Source organism: Vulpes lagopus, chromosome 5, assembly GCF_018345385.1.
Source record: "Vulpes lagopus strain Blue_001 chromosome 5, ASM1834538v1, whole genome shotgun sequence".
NCBI lineage: Eukaryota > Metazoa > Chordata > Mammalia > Carnivora > Canidae > Vulpes > Vulpes lagopus.
In genome coordinates, this window is record NC_054828.1 from 8,099,714 (window position 1) to 8,115,902 (window position 16,189).

The following is a 16,189-nucleotide window of genomic DNA, read 5'->3' on the forward strand; positions in this document are numbered from 1 at the left end:
AGCTATGGGCAAAATAATCCTAAAATTTACATAGAAAGGCAATACAACTAGAATAGCTAAAACAATTTTGAAAAGGAAAAGTGAGAGGAATCACTTTTGCTTTCAAGACTTATTATACATGGGCAGCCTGGTGGTGCAGCAGTTTAGCGCCGCCTGCAGCCCAGGGTTTGATCCTGGGGACCCTGGATCGAGTCCCACGTCGAGCTCCCTGCATGGAGCCTGCTTCTCCCTCTGCCTGTGCCTCTGCCCCCCCCACCCCGTGTCTCTATGAATAAATAAATAAAATATATTAAAAAAGGACATTATACAGCTACAGTAATCAAGACTGTATGACAGTAATGGAGCAATAGACATACAGATAGATTCATGGACTGAACAGAGAAACTGGGAAGAGACCCACACAAATATGCCCATCTGAATTTTTTTTTTTTTTTTTTGCCCATCTGAATTTTGACAAAAGTACAAAAGCAATTCAATGGAGGAAAGAGCATTTTCAATAAATAGTGATGGAACAAATGGATATTCATAAACAAAACAAATAAAACCTTTGACCTATTCTCACACCTTATACAAAAATTAACAGGTATCAGGAACTTAAACGTTCAAAATAAAACCATACAGGGATCCCTGGGTGGCGCAGCGGTTTGGTGCCTGCCTTTGGCCCAGGGCGCGATCCTGGAGACCCGGGATCGAATCCACGTCGGGCTCCCGGTGCATGGAGCCTGCTTCTCCCTCTGCCTGTGTCTCTGCCTCTCTCTCCCTCTCTCTCTCTATGTCTATCATGAATAAATAAAAATCTTTATAAAAAAAAACAAAAACAAAAACAACACAAAATAAAACCATACAATTTTTAGGGACACCTGAGGGGCTCATTCAGTTGAACATCTAATTCTTGGTTTAGGCTTAGGTCATGATCTCATGTCTGTTCCTCCCTTGTGCTGCCTCTGTAACTCTATTATATTGTTATACTGATTATAATGTTTTCCATGTGGTATCTTGTAGATTAAGGACCCTTTGAGTGCAGAGACTGTGTGTTTCCTCTTCACCCTGGCACCTAGCTCGGTCAAAGCTCAGTGAGGTTGAATGGGTGACGTTGAGTAGGGCCCCAGCCCCTCGGTGTTTGCGGTGGAGGACATTGGGCTGGAGTACACCTCACCTAGCACCCGGTCATCCCTGAGCTGCTCTCATGGAGTTCACCCCCAACAACAATTCAATTGCAGGCAGGCTTCTTTCTGTTGACTAGCAAGCAGTATACATCTGGACTCTGTGTCTCTTCCGCCAGTTGTTTGTAGAGAATACAAAACCATGTGTATTGTTTAAAAAAATATCTATAGAGGTCTATGTTGACTCTTCCAATGTTGTTCCCCTTTGCACTGAGGTGTTTATTTTATTTATTTAGGATAATTTTGGTATACATTATCGCATTTGGTAGCTATGTTGTGCTTATGTGTGTGTTGCTGTGAGATTCTCGAGGCTAAGATCTATTGCAGAGAGAAATGGACACTCCTTTCCACTGTCTGGAAAAAGGAGGAAGGACTTCAGATACTCACTCAACTGCATGTCCTTAGACTCCCTCAGGAGCTGTCTCCTTGGATGTGATTTTGGGGTTGCACACCTTGGCTTCTGACTTCAACTCTGTCCTTACCCTTTGTCTAATTCATGCCGGTCTAGGGCTACACTCAAGTAGTCATTTTAAAATGAAGCATGACTGCGCTATTCAAGGAGTTTGGGGCAGGTTGTTTTTTTTTGGGGGGGGACAGTTTTTATAAGTAATGTATTGGAATGTCTGGGAGTAGCTGTCTGGGAATGCAGCTAGACTTTTTATATTAATTCCTATAAAAATCATTCCATTCTTTGCTATAACATGGAGTTTTCCTGGGTATAATCTTGACATAAAATGATATCATCCCACAAAAAGTTCCAAAGTAAAAAATAAATGAATTGGGCATTGCTTTTTCTTTAGGATTACACATGTCACTGATGTTCTTCATGTATATTTTTATACATAAGCAATTGAAGTCACCTGGAAGAGGCCTTTTTGGGGCTGTATGTTATCAGAGCGTGTTTGGTTGTCCACAAATGATTTCGGTGAATATAGTCAAATCGGTTGCCGATTTGACTATAAATCAGATCCAACATGGATTCTAAAGGGTCCCAAAACAAAAAAACGTGGAAATAAACTGAGAAGGAACTCAATTAGGAGCTTATTTTGTGAGTTTCCATCCAAGATAGTGACTGAGGAAGACCCTGAACTCACCTTCTCCTGGAACACACCGAATTTACACCTATTTATAGAGCAAATCCTCCTGAAGAGTTGAGGGCTGACTGAACAGCTCTGTACAAAAAAATAGAGAGACCACACCGAGAAGGGCAAGAAAGACAGACACACAGTAACAAAGCCCCCCCCCCCCCCACACCAACGCTGAGAAATGAAGCAGGGAAGGCTGGTACAGAGGGACTAGGAGCAGATTCATCTGCCCCTCGGGCACAGAAAAAAAAGCCAAGGTTTAAAAGAGCAACTGAAATATAAAGGATTCAGTCCTAGAACTGTGCCAAACACATTGAGGAGCTGCTGGAACTCTCCAGGTAGGGTCCAGGGGGTAGGGTGGTGGTGAGGGGAGCTGGAGAGTGCCATGGTTTATACTCTCCCTCCAACTTGAGACAGGAGCAGGGCTCTGGCTACCATAGCTGGCCTGTGGCCTTAGGGAGCCCAAGACACCCACAGGCACAGAAAAAAAAAACAAAGCGTGGTTTATTTTATTTTTTTAAAGATTTATTCATATGAGACACACAGACATAGGCAAAGGGAAAAGCAGACGTACATATAGGGAAAAGCAGGTTTCCCACAGGAAGCCTGATGTGGGACTTAATCCCAGGACCCCAGGATCAAGACCTGAGCCAAAGCCAGATGCTCAACCACTGAGCCACCTAGGTGCTCCAAAAGATGTGGTTTAAAAAGCAATTAGAGGGCTGACTTAGCTGGTGGTAGAGCATGGGGCTCTTGATCTCAGGGTTGTGAGTTCAAGCCCAGATTGGATATGGAGCCTACTTAAATAGCAACCAGAATATAAAAGATCCAGCCCAAGAACCCTACCAACTGGTGGGGGAGCTGCTGGAACCCTCTCTGGGTCAGAGGGGCTGGCAAATGCTATGGTTTACATCTCCTTCCACCTTGATAGTGTGAATGGGAGCAGGGTCCTGGCTCTCTAGCTAGCCTACTGCCTCAGGGAGCCCTGGGCTTCTAGCCCACATCAGCCCTAGACATCCAACCAAGGTGGCCCCAGTGCAGTGCACACTGGGACACTCCTGGTCAGTGCTCACCATAGCTCCAGTCATTTTGCCAAGGTGACGAAGGTGCACAGCACCCTTGAACACTCCAAGCCTGTGCCACTTCAGCTCCAGATGACTTGCCTGAGCCCTGCTGGAGCAGAAGGCCCCGGGATACTCTGGACCTTGCCTGTCTCCACCCCAGCCTCCCTGCTAGGGTGCTCTTGCTTGGAGCGTTCTGGGACACTCTAGTTTGTACCTACTTCAGCTGAAGCTGTCCTTTAAGGGTGCCCTTTATGCCAAGAGCACTGGGACTACCTGGGCACATACCTATTTCAGCTCTGATGATCCCACCAGGGCAGCCTCAGCACAGAGTGCCTTGGGACCCCCAGCCCACACCAGCCACAGTTATAGCCAGTCAATCAGCCAAAGTCACCAGGAATTTAAAGTATACACAGAGGATGACCATATACAAGATCATTCCATTAAGTTTAGGAGAAGTAGGTGTTCTACCTAATTCATAAAAACAAATACAGAAAGTCAAGCAAGATGAAGGGATAGCAGAATATGCTCCAAACCAAAGAATAAGACAAAACCTCAAAGAACTCAATGAAATGGATATAATCTACCTGATAAAGAGTTCAAAGCAAAGGTCATAAAGATGCTCATGAGACTGGAGAGGAGAGTAGAAGAGGTTAGTGAGAACTTCAACAAAGAGAGAGAAAATATAAAAAAGAATGAATCCATTGAAGAATACAATAACTGGAATGAGAAACACACTAGAGGGAATTAACAGTAGATCAGAAGATGCAGAAGAACAGATCAGCAATTCGGAAGACAGGATGATGGAAAGCACCCAAGTGGAAGAGCAAAAAGAAAAAGGAATGAAAAAAATGAGAATAGGTTAAAGGTTGTCTTGGTGAACAAGGTGGTGTCTTCAGGCTAACAAATACTCACATTATATGGGGTCCCAGAAGGAGAAGGGAGAGAAGGGAGCAGAAAACTTATCTGAAGAAATAACCTGGGGAAGGAAACAGACATTCAAGTACAGGATGCATAGAGAGTTCCAAACAAAATGAACCCAAGGAGGTTCAGAGCACAACACATAATTATAATGCCAAGGGTGAAAGATAAAAATGCTGATTCCTCACCCAGAACTATGAAATTAAAAGTTCTGAGTGTAGGAATGAAAGTCTGCAGTAAATAACAAGCCCTCCACGTGAGCTCATGCTTACTAAAGTTTTAAAGAGCTACTTGGTATTAGAACGACAGACTTTAAAGTCTTTAAGGTTGCTTAATGCATGTACCAATTTTTAACAAAGTGTGTGTGTGTGTGTGTGTGTGTGTGTTTGTGTGTGTGTGTGTGTGTGTGTGGTGGGGTAGGAAGCAATGGATGGAGTAGGAAGAGCACTGAAGTTCGACAGACCTGACAGTTTGGGAATTGGTGGTTGTGGAAATGACAATTTTCTTGAGGGTGGTGATCAGATCGGGTGACAGAGAGAATGTATATGAATAGGTATCAGTGACAGATGTCTTGGTTATGGATGTTTGATGGCTATGCTTCACCACATATACCTTTGTGAGATAAAGCCTGTTATGGCGATAGTTTTCAAAAACTATTATGAGAGGGACACCTGGGTGGTATAGTTGGTTAAGTGTCTGACTTTTGGTTTCAGGTCCGGTCCTGATCTCAGGATCAAGGGCCTGAGCCCCATGTTGGGCTCTATGCTCAGCAGGGAGTCTGCTTGAGATTCTCTCCCCTCTCCTCCTCTGCCCCTCCTGCTCATGTTCTCTCACTAAAATAAATAAATAAATCTTAAAAAAAAAACTTATGAGAAATAAACTAGATAGGCAAACATATAATGTAAAACATGTTTTTATATTTGACCGATTCTTAAGAGATAAAAACTGGTATTTTTAGGAGTATGCTATTCTTTTAAAGGCCAAATAGCTTGTGACTTATTATTTTGGAAAACTTTTATCACCACCAATCACTCTCAAACCAATAAATAACTTTACAAGCTGTAACCACCAGGTGAAACAACTTGAATAAACTAGCAGTTTTTCCAATTTCTTGTTTTTAAAAGATTTTATTTATTTATTCATGAGAGACAGAGAGAGAGAGAGCGGCAGAGACATAGGCAGAGGGAGAAGCAGGCTCCCTGTGGGGAGCCTGATGTGGGACTCGATCCCAGGACCCCAGGATCACGCCCAGAGCCAAAGGCAGATGCTTAACTGCTGAGCCACCCAAGCATCCCACAATTTCTTAAATTTCTCATTTCAGGACACATTAGTCTTGGACCTTCTCTCTTCAGAAAGATAAATTTTGGGGATCCCTGGGTGGCTCAGCGGTTTAGCACCACATTGGGTTCCCCGCATGGAGTCGGCTTCTCCTTCTGCCTGTGTCTCTGCCTCTCTCTCTGTGTCTGTCATGAATAAATAAATAAAATCTTAAAAAAAAAGATAAACTTTAAGTACAGCTGATACATAAGGAAGGCTTTCTACTCTATTAAAATTTGCCCCCAAGCTTAAGCTTATCTAGGAAAGACAATGTTGTGAGGGGAAAAAATAGATAATGAACATGTGCATTACCCCCAATAATTTCTTCATGCCCTTTGTGATTCTCTCCCTCTCATGTCTTTTCACCTTCTACTTGGTTCCAGGTGACCACTCAAGCTGCTTTGGTCATTTTAGATTAACTTGCATTTTTAGGGATTTATATAGAGGGAACCATACAGTATGTATATACTCTTCCTATGGTCTGACTTCTTTCAGGCAGCATAATCCTCCTGAGACTTACCTCCCCTGTAGTGTTCATCAATAAGTCATCCACTTTTGCCACTGAATTGCATTTTGTTGTATGGCTGTATGCTTACATGTTAGTACACTCACCTGTCTGTCCATGGACATTCTGATTGTTTCCAGCTTTGGGCTATTACAAATAAAGCTGTTATGAATATTCCCGGAAGAAAAAAAGAAAACTTACTCTGTTTTCAGTATGACCTTTTGCAAGTTAGCCTTTACAAGATGTGTTGCATCAATTAGCAACTTGACATAAAACAATAAAATGGCAGAAAAGCTGTCAATTTTTACAAGTTAGATTTCAGTTTGAATGGTATGAAACTTTATCTTCTTCTGTATCAGATTTTCAGATTTATACTCTGGTCTCTCTGCACCCCCTCCTTAAAAAAGAGATTCGGATTTTGTTGGAAGAGGGTTTATACATCGTGTAACTTTATTGTGTATTCGTAAAATGACAAAGTCCATAGGCCTTCAGATATGTTCCTTGCCCTTTCAGGCCTGTTTCAGGTCATGGGTTGGGGGCAAGGCTCACCTGGAGGTCAGTGTCAGCTTCTGGTCAGCCAGTGGGAGGCACTGGTGGGAGGTGAGGGGCAGATGGGAGGAGGAAGGGAAGGACCTAAAAAGGAGAGGAGAGGTGGGGGAGGGGGAGGAGAGGGGAGGGGAAGGGGAAGAGGAGGGGGAGAGAGGAAAAGAGGGGAAGGGAAGGTCAAGGGAGGGGAAGGGAGAGGGGAGGGGAAGAGAGTGGAGGAGGGGGGAGAGGAGGGGTGGGAAGGAGGGTGGAGGGGAGGAGAGAAGGGAAGGGGGATAGAGAAGGCAGAGGAAGAGAGGGGGAGTGGAGGGAGGGGAGAAGAGTGGAGGGGAGGAAGAGCGGGCAGGAAGGGGGAGCGGAGGGAGGGGGGAGGAGCGCGGGTGGCCTGGAGGGAGGCAGGGTATTTCCTCCCCGCCCCTCCGCATTCCGGGGCGTCCCGGGGCCCCAGCAGCAGCCGCGCCGGGGCTGTGGGCTCCGCGGGCAGGGGGGCGGGCGGGCCCCGGGTGAGCGCAGGGGCCCCGAGCTCCGGGGGGCTGGGATGCCTCGCGTCCGGCCTCCCGCCCCGTTAGCTCGCGTGACAGCCGAGCCCGGTCCTGCCGTTTGTCTGGAGCCTTGGGAGCACCTTGCGTTTCCCCGACCGGGTTCTGGGGACACCCGTCCCTCGGACGCGGAGGCCGAGCGTGCTGCCGTCGTGGTCACCCGGGGCGCCTTCCGAGCAGTGCCCGGCGGCCCCGCCGTGAGCCCGCGGGAGACCCGGTGGCGGCTGTGGCCGCCGAGGGGGCGCGGGGGCAGGGGCGGCCGCAGGGCTGGGGCGGCGGGGAGCGCTCGGGGACCGGATGCGTTCCCCGAGAACCGAGGGGCGGGGCCAGCCGATTTCCCGGGGTCAGGGCCCGGGAGGGGTGAGCGGGGTGGAGGGCTGGGGCGGGGCGGGGGTGGGGCGTGGGACCCGGCCCGCCCGCCCTGGGAGGCGGCCGACCCCGCGGCGGGGACGCCCCTCTGGCCCCCCGCCCGTCGGCCCCGCCGCGTGGCCCGGCAGGTCGCTCCGTCCGCAGGGCCCGGACCAAGCCGCTGCCAGCCCTTTTCCGTCTACGGTTCTGCTCTGAGAAGGTGCCGCCCACCGGCGCCGGTTCTGCGGAATGGAGCAGCATAAAATGAAATGTTCCACATGACGGCTTTTCGGATGTTCGGAGCTAGCCATCATGTTCCCCTTACCTTTCTCTTTTCCGCTCAAAACAGCCCTGCCCTTTCAACCACTTTCTTTTGACACCATTTCCTGCTAACTCTCACCTGGGTATGACTTTTTAAAAATAGGTATCTCAGAATACACACGACCCTTCAGACTAGTTTGGTTATCACTCAGACCAAGAGATTACAAGCTCCAGTTACATGGAGTTAGCATTTTAATGGTTCTTATTTTAATTACTTAAATACTGGTCCTCGTTTCAGCAGCACAGTACACTAAAATTGGAATGATACAGAGGAGATTGGCACAGCCCCAGTGCAAGGATGACACACAAATTCATGAAGCATTTAAATGCTTAAATTCTCAGTCTCCCTTTAGGTTGCCTCTTCCCCTCGCGCACATGCTAATAGAGTTCTTTTTCTAGTTAAAAAAAAAAAAATTGTGATAAAATGTACGATTTACCATTTTAAACATCTTTAAGTGCAAAGTTCAGTGACTTTAAGTGTATTTGCATTGTTGTACAACCATCACCACCCTCTATCTCCAGAACTTTGTCATCTTCCCTTACCAGACTCTCTCCCCATTAGATAATAACTCTGCATTCCTCTCTCCCCCAAGACCCTGGCAACCATCATTTTACTTTCTGACTCTGTGAATTTGACTATTCTAGGTATTGCATTTAAGTGGAATTGATATTGTCCTTTTTTTAAAAAGATTTTTTTAAAAGTAGTCTCTCCACTGAACATGGGGCCTGAGCTTACAATCCTGAGATCGAGTCGCATGCTCCACAGACTGAGCAAGCCAGGTGCCCCAGTATTGGTCCTTTTTAAATCTGGCTTATTTCACTTAGCACAAATGTTTTAAAGGTTCATCCATGTTGTAGCATGTATCAATTACATTTTTATTTATTTTTAAAGATTTTATTTATTTTTTTATTTTTTTTATTTTTTATTTTTTAAAGATTTTATTTATTTATTCATGAGAGGCACACACACAGAGAGAGAGAGAGAGAGAGAGAGAAAGAGAGAGAGGCAGAGACACAGGCAGAGGGAGAAGCAGGCTCCATGCACCGGGAGCCTGACGTGGGACTCGATTCCGGGTCTCCAGGATCGCGCCCTGGGCCAAAGGCAGGCGCTAAACCACTGTGCCACCCAGGGATCCCCTAAAAAACATTTCTGATATATCATTGCAGGCTTCTCAGTCTCAACTTTTTAAGGAAAAGATAGGCAGTATTTCGCAGCAAGTATCCAGAACCACTAGGCTTTACAAATTGGTGGAAATCTGAACCGATATTTACACAGTACCACAAATTCTTATGTGCAAGTAAGCTCCACTCAGTATCATTCTATATTTTACAATTAAATAACCTGAGCAATGTGCCTTGAAATCAGTGTGCTGGGAGATACTGATCCCCACTGTCCTTGGGATGGTCGCCAGATGGGTGGAACTTGGAGCAGCTAGAGCTCCCTTACCCGTCACTGTATCACCAGAAGTCCTGGATTCCCCGAAATGTGGCCAAGAAGGGGTACTACCACCTGGTCATCCACTCAGGGCAGCAGCTGCTGAGCGTGCCGTTGCTCATCAAAGACAAGGGAGCCATGGTGTTGATGTAGCATCTGGTGTTTCAGGGACCTGAGGTGTTGCTAGCCATGGGTGTCACAGGAGCTGAAGATGGTCAGGGCTCCTTGCAGGTGTTAACTCCAGACAGCCGGGCTTTCTGCTTCACATACATGGAATACTTCTGACCTTTGTGGTCAATGCTGGGAGCAGTGTTCTAAAAACGCATGTTCACATTCTGTGAATTTTAGCTCTATCATCTTCAAGTATTTTATGTGATTTCAACGCATGTTCACATTCTGTGAATTATAGCTCTATCATCTTCAAATATTTTATGATTCCAATTTGATTAGAAATCCACATTATAAAAAATTTCACATTTGTCAATGAAAGTAGATATACTAAAATTTTTTAAATTTATTTGACAGAGTATGAGCACAACCTGGGGGAGGGGCAAAGGGAGAGGGAGAAGAAGGCTCCCCACTGAGCAGCCCAATGCCATGTGGTGCTTGATCCCAGCACCCTGGGATCAGGACCCGAGCTTAAGGCAGACCCTTAATCAACTAAGTCACCCAACTGCCCAAGGAGTTAGATTCTTTAAATTTAATTTCAATAATAAATTATTGAGATTTAATCCAAATACCAAATACCGCAAGATGCCTTTCAGAGGTTTTAAAGTATGTTCACAGTTGTGCAGCTGTCACCACCTTCTATCCAGAATATTTTCATCACCTAAAAAAGAAACCCTGTTAGCCATCACTCTCCACTTCCCTCTATCCTCAGATCTTGCAACTACTATTCTTTCTAATCTCCATGGATTTGCCTATTCTGGACATTTTATATAAAGGGAATCATATATTATGTGTCTTTTGAGTCTGGCTTCTTTCACTTAGTACATTTTCAAGACTCATCTGTGTTGTAGCAGGTATTGGTAATTCATTTTTTTATGGCTGAATATTTCACTGTATGGACATATCACATCTTGTTCATCCATTCATCAGTTCAATCATAAATTTTTATTTTTTAATTTTTTTCAATCATGAATTTTTAAACGACCATAAAAATGGCTTCAAATTTTTGTCAGCTATTTGTACAAATTTCTTGTAGATGGTGATTATGAAGAATGATGCTGAAGAATGATGCATCACGAATTGTGTATAGGGTTTCAGCCTGTTATACAAAAAAAGTCATGTTCCCACAAGTAGGCTAAGTCTATTGACATTCTGAAAATAATTTCTTACAACTGTTATACAAATTTAAAACCTTCTGTAAAACTTTGTACATGTTATTTTCATCTAATTATATAAAGGATATGGAATGAATTTTTTTCTCTAGGTATTTGTGTACATTCCTTAGTCCTCTCAAGTTTATTCCATTGTGCCATACAAAAAACCCTATCTTTTTATGTGTGCCAGGATGTGAAAAATTTTGGAAGGCACACCTTAGAGAAAGCCTCAGATGTTAAAGATTTTAGTTTTAGGGGAGCCTCTATGGCTTAGTTTAAATGTCTGCCTTCAGCTCAGGTCATGATCTCAGGGTCTTGGAATGGAGCCCTACTTAGGGCTCCCTGTTTGGCAAAAAGTCTGCTTCTTCTTCTCCCTCTGCCCCTCCCCTCATTTGTGCTCCCTCCCTCAATTTTTAAAAGATTTTATTTTTAAGTGATCTCAACACCCAACATGGGGCTCAAACTTACAACCCTGAGATCAAGAGTCAACACGCTCTACCAACTGAACTAGTCAGGTGCCCCCAGAAAGCCTCAGATTTTAATGAGGATTCCTATTAGGCAAAAAATGACCACACTTATGGCTGTTTATATGGTTAACTGAGAAAGTTAACAAATTTACAATTTTGCAAATTGATCCTACTTTCCTACAAAATTTATCCTTAATAAAACGCTCATGGCCAAAGTTTATGATCTTGAGTGGTACAGGGCTGTCTGGAGACCTGTGGGTTAGTTTTATGGAGTCAACTTTTTCCCTTTTGCTCTCTTGACTAAAGTAATTGAAAAACTGTATATTTAAAGCGTACATCATGATGATTTGATACACATACACATTGTGAAACGGTGTCCCACCATCTACTTATATAACACATCAACTCAAATATTTTCCCTTTTTATGAGAACATTTAAATTCTACTCTTCTAGCAAATTTCTATTATACAACAGAGTATTATCAACTATAGTTACCATGTTATACATTAGACCATTAAACCAATCTTCTAATGGGCCAGAATGAATACATTCCCCTCGCCCCCAGCCATGACTGACAGGATCATCTTAAGTTTGAAACAGGATTTTGTGACAGCGTTAATACTCTATATAATATAATATATATATATATAAAATATATATACACTTTTTAAAAGATTCTATTTATTTATTCATGAGAGACACAGAGAAAGGCAGAGACATAAGCAGAGGGAGGAGAAGCGGGCTCCCTATAGGGAGCCTGAGGCAGAACTCCATCCCGGGACTCTAGGACCACACCCTGGGCCGAAGGCAGACGCTCAACCACTGAGCCACCTAGGCGTCCCTAAAAAATAGATTTTTAAAAATTTGTTTATTAATCTCTACCTCCCACATGGGGTTAGAATTCACAACCTCGAGATCAAGAGTTGCATGCTCTCTGGCTGAGCCAGCCAGGCCCACCTCTGTAAAAAATATTTTGTAAAACTAAATATTCTCACATTTAAAGCTGTAAAGTCTAGATTTGAAAATAACACACCCCCATACACTTTTATATTTATTGTTTTATTGCTTATTTTTAAAATGACAGTAATAAATGCTTTTCCCCTGTTGGGGAATGACATACCTATTTTCAGGGGATAGAGCCTTAAAAAAGTAACAGCGTTTTGTCCAAACTGAACTTTCTATAATTGCACAAGTCATACAAAGCATTAAGAAATGCTAACAAACACTGCAGTTCTCTCATATCCTCATGAAACCTTGCTTCCAGCCGGGACCCCTGATCTGAGCAGTACTGATGCTCGCACCAAGTTCCTCAGGGACACACAGGCAGCGGTACAATGAAGAGCAGCCAGGAGGACCCATGTGCTTTGTGACAATGGACTTCTGCTCTGATTAAACGTTAGCATTTAACGATGCTCGTTATATTAGGAACATATATATATTAGGAACATATATATTAGGAATATATATATTAGGAACATTAAACCTCAGTTTCAAGTATATTTTTCCCAGGATGAAAACTTAAACCTGACCAGCTTATGTTTTAGGCTACAGATCCCACCTCAGGAAACTAAAATTTTAAAAAAAATTAACCTTTATTTTTTTATGTCCTTTATGCTGCCACCATCCTGGGCCCTTACTTTGTTTCTTTTCTTTTTTTTTTTTTTAAATTTATTTATGATAGTCACAGAGAGAGAGAGAGAGAGGCAGAGACACAGGCAGAGGGAGAAGCAGGCTCCATGCACTGGGAGCCTGACGTGGGACTCGATCCCGGGTCTCCAGGATCGCGCCCCGGGCCAAAGGCAGGCGCCAAACCGCTGCGCCACCCAGGGATCCCCCCTTACTTTGTTTCTAACACACACACATAAATGAGCTTTATTCTCATTGCTCATATACCAGCTGAGGGATGGCAGACAGGGTCAAACTCAAATCCCAGTTTTGTTCTACTGGTAGCAGTTACTGGAGACACAGGTTACAAAGGAGCCTGAGGTCAACAGCTGGCTTGGTGGGGTAGTCCCTGTGCAGTATTTGTGAGCTCTGACACAGACATAGGAGAAGAGGCAGCACTTCTGTGTCACCTATGAGGGCTGGCTTTGAAAAATGTAACACAGCCCAATTTTTCTATCTTAATGAGTAACAATGTCTTCATCTGGGATTTTCTTATTTTATGGATCTTCATCTCAAATTAAGACATCATGTCTATGGTAGGAACTTTCCCTTTCTGACCTTACAAGATTGGTGAAAAAATAATGGTGTTTTAAAAGAAGACCCAGAGAGAACTTTCAGCCACCAGAAGTACCTTCCTAGTGTGGATACCATGGCTGTGGGGAGGGAAAGGTTTCTTTTTTTTTTTTTTTTTTTTGAGGGAAAGGTTTCTATTCCAGCAATTGCTACTTGAATTGCATTTCAAATAGAAAACACGGTCTGTTTCCTGATTTACGGAAAAACAGCAATTCCTGAGGCAAATGCACAAAAGTAAGCGACAGAGGCTATCGAGACATGCTTCCTTCACTTAGATGGCATTATTAATAACCCAACCATCTCTCTTTAACTGAGGAAGAAAAACTCCAGTGTAACATTTGAAGGACTTCTGAAAATCTAGGTTTTCATTAGGAGAGCCTGGTGTATATATGAAGTATTTACTATGCTTAGACTTGGAGGAAATGTGGGGCTTGTCTGTAGTATGGCTAAAAATGAACGAGATTCCTGCACTGTGCACCATATGTGCTCAACAAATCCTGAATATGTCAGACAGCCCTCAAACACTATGTCATCTCTCAATGGTTCTGATACTCTGATTCAATGCTTAGCTACTGACTCAAAGGACAACGTGCTTGGGTCAGGCATTAAAAATCACCAGAAGAATTCTGCATAGCCATTCTAAGCAGGGCTCACAGCACCTGCAGAACTTGATTAGAATCTAACCAGAAGTCTGTTTCATGTCCAGATGTGCTGCTATACATAAAAGCCACCTAGGCTTTTAGCTAGAAAGTTGAAGACCACCGAAAATAATTTATAGGAAGAAAAGGAAATTCCTTATTCCAGGATTGAAAAAGAACTAAGGAAACTCAATTCAAGGAAAGGGCTGTTGGGGCCACAGAAGCCCAGACGGTGAGAAGCTAGAGTTGTGGATCTGTCTTCAGTACCCTTTTAGAAAGGAGCATAGGACTGAGAAGTTGGAGGGAGGTGGGGAGTACAGGCCCAGGGACTGTGGCTGTCCAGCTGTGTGGCCATCCATTCCCACAGCTGTTTAGCAAAGCCAGAGCATTCAAGGCTGAGCACTGGCAGGACAGCATCTATATCACTCTGATTTATAGCATTATCTTTGTCTCCTGATGAAGTTGCTGCTTGTCTGCTTTTGGCTCTGTACCTTAGGTTTCCCTCATAAGATAGGCAAACCTCTAGCACTGCAAGAGAGTGTTAATCTACCCTGTTTCTTTCTTAAAATCTCTCGAATTTATGCTCTATCAACATGTTTTATACATCTTTGGCCTATATCCAGGTTTAATGGAGGTGAACATATTAGTTCTATGACAGAAGCTTCTGAATAAACCATTTGCAATAATCTAGCCCTGTTCACTCTGCAAACTGAGTTCTTGTATGAATGCAGCCAATGCTGTGTTGAGGGAAATAGGACTCTTTCCTACTGCCCTCCCAGTGCTAATATCAGAGAAATAAAAGGATCATAGGATGTTTATGGGTACCGGGTGAGTTCCATATTTTGCACTAGATGACACTGCAGAATGCAACAGGAGCAGCTCTCTGAAAACTGGTGTCATTCCTCTGGCTTCAACAGGGTAAGGGGAGGATCTACCCTTGGCCAGGGCAGCAGGTTCAAGAGTGTGTTATGAGGATCAGTATCCTATAAATCTATAAAGACACCGTGGATGCCTGGGAAAGGAATTTTCTTCAGATTGAGAATGGATCGACAGAGGTGCAGTTCTGTAGCAGACATATATATGTTTTTCTTTCTCTTCCATTTTTTCCCTCATCAAAAATCTAAACACTTTCCAGGCCATAGGCAATGAAACAGCAAGGAAAACTCAAAACTGTTTTAATAGGGTTCACAGAATCTGGATTGGAGCTGAATGGTGGGATAGCAGGACACCAGTGACAAGGGCTCATATGGCTCCAGTAGATATGTAGTATCTGGAAGAGATGGACAGGAGTTATGGAAGATATGTACTGCCCACCCACAATCACTGACAGGCGGCTTTTAGTATAGGCAGACAGTGGTGGTTAGCTCAAAATATAAGCATCATAAACAGCTTATGATATTAGGTAGATCTCAGCAAAAGCATAGAAAGGGAAAGAGTTGGAGAAAAGGAGAAAATTTTCTGTATATTTCTGTTAACTGGAATGCATGGACATACATAACCATGATAGTTCTGTACATTTAAAAATTAAACCTGCCTTGGTCATTAATTGTACAGAGTTAATGTTTCTAAAGTTGTAGTAACATATCATTCAAAAATTCAATTTTCCAGATTTCTAGCTACTTAAAACAAAGAAAGGTCACATATACATTTTTTTACATTCATACAATTGCCATAATCCCTAAACGGAACATGTGTAGAAACATACACACAGAGACGCTCAGCCAGCACATGTGCACACCCCCTCTAAACCTGAGATGCACGTGAGCTGCAGCGACGGTCAAGAGGCCCTGTTGCATATCTGTTCGATGTCATTCATCTCTTTGGGGCAATCTGCAGAAAGGATGAGAGGTGAATCTTGAGTCACCACTACATCATCTTCAATTCGTACACCAAGACCACGAAACTTCTCTGGGGCATCTCTGTCATCTTCTGGGATATAGATCCCTGAAAAGTAGAAAACAGAATATGCTGTTCTTAAGAGGCAGTACCTGGATGATCTGGGACAAGCAAGTTAACCTCTCTGTGCTACAACTAGTCTTATAAAACTGGGATCGTAAGAGTATCTGCCTAGAATTGTGGATACTAAATGAGATAGTATATATAGAAGTATGGGGCACATAATGATCAATACATGTTGGGTGTCATTGCTAGAACTATTACTATAGTTGTTTTGTATACCAACTATGGGCTCTATCATGATTCTGTCATAATCTAGTGGTTCAAGCAGGCAACTAAGGTTACTTACGAGTATGTCAACATACACTGGGAACCAGCAGATTATA

General features: G+C 43.5%; 1 protein-coding gene and 1 non-coding gene across 4 annotated transcripts in view; one reads left to right on the top strand and one right to left on the bottom strand.

Moving 5' to 3' along the window:
* Positions 1–8,036: 8,036 nt before the first annotated feature.
* LOC121492251 lies at positions 8,037–8,139 on the top strand. Its single transcript, XR_005988161.1, has one exon. It is a non-coding gene; the product is annotated as a U6 spliceosomal RNA (small nuclear RNA).
* Positions 8,140–12,074: 3,935 nt separating this feature from the next.
* The window catches only part of XPNPEP3 (X-prolyl aminopeptidase 3), a 74,405-nt gene continuing 70,290 nt past the window's right edge, over positions 12,075–16,189 (bottom strand). For 2 of the 3 annotated variants that reach the window (XM_041757513.1, XM_041757515.1), the window contains one exon: positions 12,075–15,851. In XM_041757513.1, the coding sequence (XP_041613447.1) occupies positions 15,685–15,851 (167 nt within the window). In that variant the 3' untranslated portion in view covers positions 12,075–15,684. The remainder of the gene's footprint in view (positions 15,852–16,189) is intronic. The other variant, XM_041757514.1, reaches the window with a different exon arrangement.